We start from the raw sequence: 12,023 nt of genomic DNA on the forward strand, positions 1-12,023 counted from the left end.
TCCATCTACGGCAAACGCCTGGATCGATAGCAGATGCTAAAAATAACTTTCCCAACTGGCCCGCGCTCCCTGATGTAGTTCCTCTTTCCTAGTTCAGTCTGGGAATAGGAAGAAAGAAAAATAGGAACACCCAAGTTTACAAATCAGGGTTGTGGCCAACACGAGTCAGGGAAAAACCTGGGACAAGTCAGGGAATTTAAAAATGGACCGACTAAAAGTGTTAGGGAAAAGTTATTGAATTTTTCCTATCTCAGTCTCGTGGGAATTGAGAATAACTTATACAGGGTTCGTACACGACCTGGAAATCCTGGAAAAGTCAGGGAAATGGAAAATGGGACTAAAAGGTCAGGGAAAAGTCGGGGAAAAATTTTATTAACTACAAAATAGTAGTTTCAATTAAAAACTGTGGCAACTTTGACCCAAAATTTATTGAAGATGACATGAAAATAGTCACCAGGGAAGGAAGTTGAACCCGAAAAATTTGTATCAAACTCGTAACAATTTGTTAATGGCGATAATCATTGTGACGTCATGTATATGCCAAGGTCGAGGGGAAGCTGAAGAAAAATAGGCCATGCTATTTTTTTTCTATATGAAGAAATGAGGAAGGAAGGAAGACGACGAACCACGCGTCATTGATTGACGTCAAGGCATTTCCCTCGCGTGCTTTAATTCTTTATTATTTCGGTTCTTGGGAAATAAATACTAAATATCGAAAGGTATTATGATTACGTCATATTAAACTAGAATTTACTTTTGATTATTATAAAAGAAGTATCTTTTTTCGCAACCCTAGCTTACGGAAGCTAGCTCAGGCAAGAATACATAAACCTAATAGGAATTATCGCGCCCCCTTATATAATTTATACTCGGGTTTTTTGTGGGCCCATGCTAGGAGGATCCATACCATTTTCAATAGGAGTCACCAATAGTGAGTCAGGCCTCCTTGTGTAACACCTGAAGCCTGACCTCCCTGTGTAAATGGTATGGATCCTCCTAGCATGGGAACTATGTATTATCCGTCATGCCTCGTAATTCCGACGTCTTTCAAACTGTGATTTCATTGGTTGGTAGCAAAGGGAGGTCGGATACGCGCCCAAGACGCGACAGGTTGCGCGTAGGTTTTTCGCGAGGATAAATTGTTCATAAGCCACGAATAGTCCAGCTCTTCCCGTGAAATCCGCCTAGATACGTTGAGTGAAATGGCTACACCACGATTCCTGTTAGCCGTATGCATTCCTGGCTTAATGGAATACATGATTATTTACGCCCCTGCACTCCTACCTCCAAACATTTTATTATGGAGTGACCTTGATATACCAGAACAATACTGATCCTATTTTTTTTTTTTTTACGTGTCCCGCTCGCCTACCTTTAAACAGTGCACTGGGGTCTGAAATTGAATTTGGAATGACCTTCCAATTCCAATCTGCCTTTAATTGCTCGTGCATTCCATGGTTTGTGTCTATAGCACTCAGTTATCTCATTCCCAAAAGGGTTTATAAGATCCGTGTCTCTACCGTAGGTTTTGTCACTGTCATAGTGGTGGGTGGTTGGGTGGGGGATGTTTTTTTATTGGATGATCTCTCTCGTCCCTTGATGAGGGGAAGCTACCCCCGGACGGCGGCGGCGAGCGCGCGACGACGTCCCAAGTAGAGGTAGATCAGGGTGGCTCGCGTCTACCGGGGACTGTCGGGAAAGACTCGACCGGCGACGGTCTACCCCTAACTGCCCCACGCCGCGTAGACAACGAGGGGGGAGGGGGTGAAAGGGGCTTCTCCCCTTCGTTGCCGCCATTTAAACTATCTCGGTCGGCTGTTGCCGGGCTAGACGCTCGCGGCCGTTTCGTTGCTTCTCTGTTCCTAGGGGTCCCGCGGTTCATTGCGTCAGATCAGGATGGCCGGGGTTGGGGTACTAAATGTGCATATATCCTTCTAGACCTAAGAACTAAAAGAGATGGTGCAATACGGACCGAACGAAGATCGAGGCCTACGCCGATTAGTTCGTCTCTGGTGGTGGTTGGGCTTATTTTATTAATGTTTCTTGAAGGGGAATTTAGTTGGACTATTTTAATCGATTTATGTTAATAAAATTACGCGTTAAGAAAACTTACACCAAAAATGTTTTCTTGTTAGGCTTAACACTTGAAAGTTTTAAATGTTGCTGTTAGGCTTAACACTTCAATAGTTATAAACATTAATTAAAATTAGCGGATAAACACTTAATGATTTTGATGTTCTTACGTTGGTCTGCAGCCATAAAACGGTTGTATATCTATTTCACTCTTCCGTTTTCGTATATGTGTTAGAGGATTACCGTCATAGGCTTCAATTCACGTTATTCCCGATGCATGGGCGAGGCTTAACACGCGATTTTTTACTGACGAATCTGGGTTAAAATTACGCGTTGTCCGCTTCAGATACGAACTTTTTCAATATTTTTGACTCTAAAGCGGACGACGCGTCATTTTGATCCAGATTTACCATTTAAACTTTTGCGAGTTAAGCCTTGACCCCGTGCATCGCGAATGAGGTGGATTTTACTACCAAACCAAGGCCTAAGAACTAACAACTTAAATAATGTCCTAAAGTTGAAATCGCGAAGAATATGTTTCGTATGGAAAAGATACGAACATCGCGTGTTTTATCACAATGGTCTCGGAGTTACAGACTCTTGTCCGTCACGCGATGAAAGAAATTCTATACAAGTTCTGAAACACGACTAAATACTTTTCCAACTTTGTGTATTTATTTGCATTGTTTCGTTGTACATGTTCTAAATCGTAAATACGGAAAGAAAATTTTGACTCGTATATACAGGTCTATAACAAAGGCTTATCAGTGTATTGCGAGGGGTCCGTCATTCGAAAAAAAAAAAAAAAACCTACGGGATTTTTATGGATTTTTACGTATTTTTTTTATTTATATGGATTTGTCAATTTTTTATAAAACTCCAAAATCCAGTAGGATTTTCAAAAAAACCGTTGTATTTTTGGATTTTTTCATGGAATTTCGTATTTTTTCTCGGGATTTTGTATTTTTTTTTTTTCGGGATTTTGTATTTTTTCGGGATTTCGTAATTTGTTTTGGGATTTCGTATTTTTTTTTAGGATTTTGTATTTTTAACTGTAATTTTTATCGTCTTCCTGGATTTGTGAATTTGAAAATTTTGGATTTTTTTGTGGATTTTCACAAAATTTTGGATTTTTTTGTGGATTTTCACAAAATTTTGGATTTTTTTGTGGATTTTCACAAAATTTTGGATTTTTTTTGTGGATTTTCACAAAATTTTGGATTTTTTTTGTGGATTTTCACAAAATTTTGGATTTTTTTTGTGAATTTTCACAAAATTTTGGATTTTTTTTGTGAATTTTCACAAAATTTTGGATTTTTTTTGTGAATTTTCACAAAATTTTGGATTTTTTTTTTGTGAATTTTCACAAAATTTTGGATTTTTTTTGTGGATTTTCACAAAATTTTGGATTTTTTTTGTGAATTTTCACAAAATTTTGGATTTTTTTGGTGAATTTTCACAAAATTTTGGATTTTTTTTGTGAATTTTCACAAAATTTTGGATTTTTTTTGTGAATTTTCACAAAATTTTGGATTTTTTTTGTGAATTTTCACAAAATTTTGGATTTTTTTTGTGAATTTTCACAAAATTTTGGATTTGTTTTTGGATTTTTCCCCCCGAGCGTACGCGATTTTTTGGCAATGACGGACCCCTCGGTGTATTGACAAAGCCCGGGACGTTTAAAAACGACTCTTATAAAAACGAGGCTTATGCAATTTTCTAATTATTCGCTTTTTACGTTTCTTTTTAGACGATCAAAGCAAAGGTCACGGTGGAGGGGGTGGCGGGACGACGGGCTCAATGTACGGCCAGTTGGTGACGCAAGATCAACTGGTGGCCATGGCGGCTACCAGGGGTCATCAAGGGCCGACGAACGATTTAGTGGCGTTACAATCTCGCATTCCCTACAAGTTTCGGGACCCTACCAGCGCGCCTCTACGCAAGTTGAGCGTCGATCTCATCAAAACATACAAACACATCAACGAGGTAAGAATTATGTCGCCTTTTTGTCTAATTTACTTCTGGTTGAACCAAAAGCAAATAGAATAACAGAAAGTAAGGAATGTCGGTGTATAGACTGACTTTCTGTTATATCTAATTGGCTTTGGTTGAACCAAGACTTGATAATCATAGGTTAGTTTACGTTGTAAACTTATATGTCATTGTCATGACCTTATGCTTCATTGAATTTCAAATTATTTGGGCGAGACGGGGCGAGGCTTAAGAAAAAACATTTTTCTCATTTAAGTAAATACGATTTTTGAAGACGGGTTTTTAAATTTTAAACGCAATCTTGGAAAAGACGTTTAAACAGATGTAAAACGCGAAAGATTCGAGCTTTCTAAAGTTGTTTATGATATAGATTTGTTGAACATCTTAAATAAGGAAAGACCTTAAGGTCCTCATCTCTGTAGCGGCCTGAATAGGGAGGGACAGACGGTATTTCCCAGGAATTATTAGCTATAGTCCCGCGTATGAAAATTTCCTGTTTCGTCTAGAACCGGTCTACGCCAAGGTTTTATTAGGACTAACGTTCTATATGTTAGCCTTGCCTGTAAGAAGGCGAGCAAAAAGTAAAGTTTTCAGGCTAGACGATACCCGCCCGAGTTGTGGAAAGCCGGGCTATATTTTGAGGTGTAGACACCGTCTGTAGCTATAGCCATCAAACTTTCAGACTCGAACCCGGAACTCAGACTTTCAAGGTTATTTGAAGCCAAGGGTTATTTGTAAGCCTCGGTCTGTTTTCCGTCGTCTAACGGAACGGCCCTAATCTTAAGGAAACCGACCGGAAGTAGCTTAATCTAAGTTTTATGCTTTAAATTCCTATTTTATCTTCCTGGACTTTAGTCCGAGACAGTCATGGGGAAAGTTATCTAAAGTGTTTGAAATTTCAAACACTAGTGACGTCATAGCAGGTGCATATCGCTTAATTTAAACAAGGTTGACTCACAGATTTTTTAGTTTTAAAGAGAGCCTCATTCGAGTACAGTGAGCTTAATCCTTGTAAATTTTGAGTGACCTTGATATAACAGGAAAAATTCAGATACATTTTTTACTCCCCCCCCCTTCATTTTTGAGACCCCCAAGCTTCCATTGCGCGTTGCCGTGAATTTGAAATGACCTTGAAGGCCTAAGCTTTTCTTGCTCGTGCGCCCAGGTGTGAATTTGGAGTGACCCGATGCTCCCCTCGCGCGTGCGCTTAGCCCTGAATTTCAAGTGACCTTAAAGTCCTAAGCTCCCCTCGCGCTTGCGCTTAGCCCTGCATTTGAAGTGACCTTGAAGTCCTAAGGTCCCGTCGCGCTTGCGCTTAGCCCTGAATTTCAAGTGACCTTGAAGTCCTAAGCTCGCCTCGCGCGTGCGCTTAGCCCTGAATTTCAAGTGACCTTGAAGTCCTAAGCTCGCCTCGCGCGTGCGCTTAGCCCTGAATTTGAAATGACCTTGAAGTCCTAAGCTCGCCTCGCGCGTGCGCTTAGCCCTGAATTTCAAGTGACCTTGAAGTCCTAAGCTCGCCTCGCGCGTGCGCTTAGCCCTGAATTTGAAATGACCTTGAAGTCCTAAGCTCGCCTCGCGCGTGCGCTTAGCCCTGAATTTGAAATGACCTTGAAGTCCTAAGCTCGCCTCGCGCGTGCGCTCAGCCCTGAAAATGAAGTGACCTTGAAGGCCTAAGCTCCCCTCGTGCGTGAGCCTAACTGTGAATTTGGAGTGATCCTTGGCGAGCCGACGCTTTGGTTGCACGTGCACCAGCTGTGAATTTTTAGTGACCCTAGTGTGATTCCAAGCTTCCTAGTTTTCCTAGGCCCTTTGAAGAGTTTATAATAAAACCCATGATTGAATGATGTTTTAGACCACGAAGGGAAAATTCTTTATGCAAATTTATCATAGACTAAACATTATTATTATGTTATAGCATTTGTCGATTTGATGTTTTTCTCTCGGATCTTCCTTCTCTCTATTGTCCAGTTGAGTTGGGGACAAAACTCTTTTAGCTAAAGATAGTCTCGATCGTTTTTGGGGGTCCTGCTGGCGTCGATTCCGTATCTATTTGGGCGGGTGTTGGACGGCGCCAGTCTTTAGTTATGAAAAATGTTTTCTGGCTGGTCGACTTTTTGGGACACAAAAGGACCGTGCATTCTTGGGAAAGTTATCCGGATGGTTAATAGAAAACTAAGGAAGAGGCTACTCCTATTCACCCACCACCGCAACTGAATTTTGCCTCCTTTTCGCGCTTCATTGGACGGTTTGTCGGGATAAGAGTAAGACCCGTCCTACTCCATGGATATCTCAAATATATTATAAGGTGCCAATCTGTTCTGCTGGGTGACTGACTGTTCAGGGAATTCAGTCTAAAACAAATTTCGTGGCAACGCTGTCCGGGCTACGTAGACGCGAAATTTCCCGGTTTTCAGTACATTTAAAGGCCGACTTCCAGCGAAAAGGGTTCTAGCGAACTGAAAACCGAGCATATAGACTAACAATGAAGCGACCACTCAGATTGTCGAATCCCCGCTGGGGTTAAAGATGGGAGGGTTCTAGCTAACTGAAAGCCGTCCAATGTGGTTAGATACGCAATGGAGAATTTCCTTCAGGGGAAAGCAAAAATTCGAGAGGAAATAAATTTAAAAGGATTTCTATTGTTCATTCCACTGATTGCACGACTTTCAGTTAGCGAGAACCCTTCCAACTTTTGACCCGGCGGGGATTCGAAAATCGGCACGGTCGCTTATTCATTGTTAGTCTCGATGCTCGGTTTTCAGTTCGCTAGAACCCTTTTCGCTGGAAGTCGGCCTTTAAGCCACTCTCTATCCCTTTACTTCTAGTGTAGTATATTTATGGTGTCCATGAGTTGGCTACCCCGTTACCCTGTGCAGTGGCTAAAGACCTTTCCCGCCATTTCTCTTTCTCGTAGCCCCCCCCCCCTTTTTCTGCGTGCCGAAAGTTAATGGACTGTTGGATTTATTGTCGCACCGATGGTGTAAGGAGCTCGTGTCCTCGTGTTTGTTGATAAAAAGATGGTAGCAGCCAGGGGACGTTTAGTCGGACATTTTTATATACCCCCTGCGTCTTTTGAACTTTATTCAATAAAGACATTCATCTTGTACACACCAACTTTATTATTGACAATGGAAGTTGGTTTTTTAGCCATATCGTAGTATACTATGAGGCTCTTAGTTTGACCCGAGCCGTCGTAGTAGTAGTAGTAGTAGTAGTAGTAGTAGTAGTGGCCGGGGTTGTCGCTTCGTTATCGTCAGATTTTGGCTTAAAAGGAACTTTATAATACCACAACCCACCCATAGGAGTTACTGGGCTCGGTTAGAGATTTAATTATAATTAAAATTTTTTCAGGTCAGACCCGGGAATCGAACCCGAGTCGCTGGCGTAGTAGACAAACACTCTAACCACTGAACCATAGAGACTCGATAGAAACCTCGAGTTTTTTATTATTTATTCTTATCTCTAAAATGTCGGGGTGATGTGGGGTGGGGTACCTCTTAATCTGTGGGGTCGGAAGCTTTTGAATTTTTATCTGTAGGGTCGGATACTTATGAATTTGTATGTTTGGGGTTTTTATATTTATTTTGTGCTAATTAATCATTAGGGTAAGTTATAGAGGGGTTATCCACTCATTAGGGTAGGGTATAGAGGGGCTATTCACTCGTACGATATGGCTACTATTACGAGCCCTTGGGCCGTCTTGTTTTTTGTTCTTCTCAAGAGCAAAGTCCGTAGATTAGGCTTAACATCGAAATTTTTGTTCAAATTCCAGACCAGTCAAATAATTGATTAAATTACAATGTGTCGTGGATCTTATAAACTGTAAAGGGGGATGAGAAAACTGGTTGATTTCTTTGGATCGGTATAAAAATGTGTATATATGTATGTAACCAGCGAGAGATAAAGATTATCCTTCTAGTGTATCAAAGTCATAATTTCTATATTTATTTTCTGAACTCGCCGTGATAACCACTCGATATTGGTTTTAATCGTTGATATCGGTTTATTTTGTTAAATTATCAGTTGAAAATCGTTGATATCGGTTTCATTTTGTTAAATTATCGGTTGATAATCGTTGATATCGGTTTCATTTTGTTAAATTATCGGTTGATAATCGTTGATATCGGTTTCATTTTGTTAAATTATCGGTTGATAATCGTTGATATCGGTTTCATTTTGTTAAATTATCGGTTGATAATCGTTGATATCGGTTTCATTTTGTTAAATTATCGGTTGATAATCGTTGATATCGGTTATATTTTGTTAAATTATCGGTTAAAATCGGTATCGGTTCCAGTGTGAAACTTCGATAGTGGTTAGATCGCCGAGTTTAAATTATCGGTTAAAATCGGTATCGATTTCAGTGAAACATTCGATATAGGTGTCGACATCGATTAGTTTACGATATCGCCCATCACTAATTAATTTTTGGAATAAAAGGGTTAGAGAAAAGCTTGGAAAGTCGGAGAAAACTGAATTGGATTGTTTAAATTTTGTTACCATCTTTCGTAACTTTCAGATCGACAAACCCCGAAACTCCTAAAACTTTATCAGGGATATTAAAAATCAGGGTTCATACAAACCTGGAAAAATCAGGGAAATAAATAGTTGACAAAAACCTCAGGGAAAATTCAAGGAAATTTCGAATTTTTAGTAAAATTCAGTGAAATCGGGGATATTTGCGTCAAACAGGGGCCGAGTATTTAAGCAAAATTTTCGTAAACATCCCCTCTATAGGATTAACATTACACTATACTTTGGAGCCTCATAACTCTGGTTCTATTAGAGATACGAGGATGCCCTTTGAGTATGTTATAGTCCTATTTGTCCCCTTTCCAATGATACTAAACACTTGGGGTTACGACAAACAGGGGCCTAGTAATTAAGCAAAACGTAAACATAGCCCCCTCCATAGGATTAACATTGCACTATATTTGGAGGGTCATAACTCTGGTTCTATTAGAGATAGGAGGATGTCCTTTGAGTATGTCGTAGTCCAATTTGTCCCCTTTCCAAGGATACTAAAAACTTAGGGCTACGACAAACAGGGGCCGAGTAATTAAGCAAAATGTCCGTAAACATACCCTCTATAGGATTAACATTACACTATACTTTGGAGGCTCATAACTCTGGTTATATTAGAGATACGAGGATGCCCTTTGATTATGTAATAGTCATATTTGCCCCCCCCCCTCCTTCGTTAATATTTGCACCATAAGAGACTCCATATACGGGAAAAACCTGAAGAATTCAGGGAAGTATATGGGGAAAAACTTGGAAATCTCAGGGAAATTTGTTTTCCAAAAGTTGTATGAACCCTGAAAATGTATTTAGTATCTATAATGATGAAAATCACCTCATGTGGGTCTAAAAAATAGACCACGAGGAAGATGAATAGTACCACAATCGTATCTATGATCGAAACTAAGAATAATGGTTTCCTTTCGGGGGTGGGGGAGGGGAGATCCGGTCCACGTCCGAACTAGCGGACAAACCCCTTCTCGCAGTCGATAAATGGTTCACGAAATCACGGTAGCTCTACGTCCGGTAGTGGTCAAGACGGTGATTCCGTAATGATGAACCTCGGAGAGACCCAAATTTGATTTTTACCAGAGATATCTTTTGACCAAAGGCTATAGTTATCATTTGAATCAATCAATTCTCGTTTTCTATCATTATTTCGCTCATTTTTTATGTCCCTGTGTGGTCCGGGGATCTTTTAATAGTTTCCCCCGATCGCTTAATCCTAACGCGAGTACTAAGCTTACTGCCGCGCTTTAGTAGGAGGGGTTATATTCTTCCCCAAAACATTCATAAATCACGTCGTCATTTAGTAACCCGGACAAAAGTTTTAGGACCGTTTTGGAGGGGTTTCACCAAGGGCAAATAGAGATGAGGGAAAGTGACTCGGCGAGAGTGCTGCTGTGTGATTCGCGTTCCATCTGAGCCAATAATAGAGATGTTTACTTCATCCCCCCCCCTTCCCGGCGCGCCAACTCTATGGGACAGTAACATTAGGCAGCCATTTTGCCCCCGCTCCAGTAGAAAATTTTGGCTCATGTTGGCACACCCCTGTTACTTCATCCCCCCGGCGCGGTATACCAGGGGTAAAAACTGGCTCGCGAATACTAGCAGAAGGGGATAATAGAAGGATGGCACTCTGTATCCTCTTAATACTTTAGTTATGTAGCGTAACTTTTCTCGGGTTAACCCTTTTGGTTTGCTCTACTGCTCATCAAACTTCGGATGAATTAGGGTGAATTCTATAACTGTTTGGCACTAAATCCCTAGCAATCAAGTAACAATCCTCGTCTTGACGTGGGGACAAAAATCCATGCTCAAGTGCATGCGCCTTGGCAAATAGTTTAACAGCGCTAATAGAGTAATGATGAGTGTTTTATTTATCGCGTATATGATTCGGTTTAGTAACGTTGCTCCAAATGTAAAATCAATCATGTTGGGAAGAATCATGTTACACTTACACCCCGCTTTGTGGTGGTACACCTCTCTCGAATGAAAACATATGCTTCTGCTAAAAGTTACTTTTCCGAAAATTAATTGCTGTTTGACACGGCTCGATGTAATTTCTACCTATGCCTTTTATGATGAGGTGACCTTTGACTTGAAATATATAAGCCCGTGGATTGATCTTAATTACGCCACAGACCTTTAAAATATCTTTTATTCTAATTAAAAAATTCTCATCTCCGAGAAACAATTTATCCCTTTTAAATAGCTTAATTAGCCTTATTCCTGATCAGCGCCATCTACCCATAGCGGCGACTTTGAGAACTACTGTAAGCGGCAAGCCAATCAGATGTCGCTAAAATCTGGTGACGTCACTGACTGGCACTCTCGGGTTTTACCAAAAATGACGTCACCCAAGCGCAAATTTAATTTTAATCACTTCAGCGCCACCTACCCATAGCGGCGACTTTGAGAACTACTGTAAGCGGCAAGCCAATCAGAAGTCGCTAAAATCTGGTGACGTCACTGACTGGCACTCTCGGGTTTTACCAAAAATGACGTCACCCAAGCGCAAATTTAATTTTAATCACTTCAGCGCCACCTACCCATAGCGGCGACTTTGAGAACTACTGTAAGCGGCAAGCCAATCAGAAGTCGCTAAAATCTGGTGACGTCACTGACTGGCACTCTCGGGTCTTACCAAAAATGACGTCACCAGATTTTAGCGATATCTGATTGGCTTGCCGCTTACAGTAGTTCTCAAAGTCACCGCTATGGGTAGATGGCGCTCATCAGGAATAAGGCTAATTTGGTCGTTTTTAGTCACTTTTAGAAGCTTTTATTTCTTTAAAAAAATGCCTAGTTTTGATCCAGGTTTTTCCTGAGGCGTGATAACCCTGTACAACATGGGGGTCTTAACTCTTTAAGTACCGCACGACTCACTGCAACTTAGAATTCAGGCACGGAGAGAGACAGACTCGCTAGACGAGAGGATCTCAGTTTATTTTTACTAAATTATTTTTCCTCTACACCATGCGTGTAGAAATAAACTGTTCGTTATACTACACAGTTAATACGTAGAAAGACATTAACGCCGTTAAGTTACAGCAGTGGTTACAGTCTAAGACGTTAACACTCCCTGTATTGTCTTAGTGTATTTCAGAGAGGTCAGGTTCCCATGGAGACCGACCATCTTGAGAGAAATTCTGATTTATTAACACGGAAACATTTTACCGGAAGCTACGAAGTCTCGTTGGGGAAAAAAATCCAGCGTATTTGAATTTTAGTTGGAAAAATCACGCTTCGACTTTGGTGAAAACTCGCCGTAGTTTTGTTTAAGATATTTGGCCTAGAGTTATTTAGTCTGTCCTAACCCTTTGACTGCGCCAAACCAGGCCTTGCTTTACGAGAATCTGTTGGTTCACCTACGTCACTTCGTTACAGTAGCCACTGACAAACTTACGGAAGATATCTTATGAACTTATGAATAT

The 12,023-nt window shown here is 40.7% G+C and overlaps 1 protein-coding gene across 3 annotated transcripts in view; it reads left to right on the forward strand.

Annotated features, from left to right (window-relative positions):
* Window positions 1-12,023, forward strand: part of LOC149623084 (dual specificity tyrosine-phosphorylation-regulated kinase 1B-like) — a 60,246-nt gene that overhangs the window by 39,052 nt on the left and 9,171 nt on the right. For all 3 annotated transcript variants that reach the window (XM_089853365.1, XM_089853363.1, XM_089853364.1), the window contains one exon: window positions 3,824-4,059. In XM_089853365.1, the coding sequence (XP_089709491.1) occupies window positions 3,874-4,059 (186 nt within the window). In that variant the 5' untranslated portion in view covers window positions 3,824-3,873. The remainder of the gene's footprint in view (window positions 1-3,823; window positions 4,060-12,023) is intronic.

The sequence above is a fragment of the Phalangium opilio genome, unplaced genomic scaffold, assembly GCF_054372755.1.
Source record: "Phalangium opilio isolate 3A_F unplaced genomic scaffold, DU_Popi_V2 ptg000113l_1, whole genome shotgun sequence".
In the NCBI taxonomy this organism is placed as follows: domain Eukaryota; kingdom Metazoa; phylum Arthropoda; class Arachnida; order Opiliones; family Phalangiidae; genus Phalangium; species Phalangium opilio.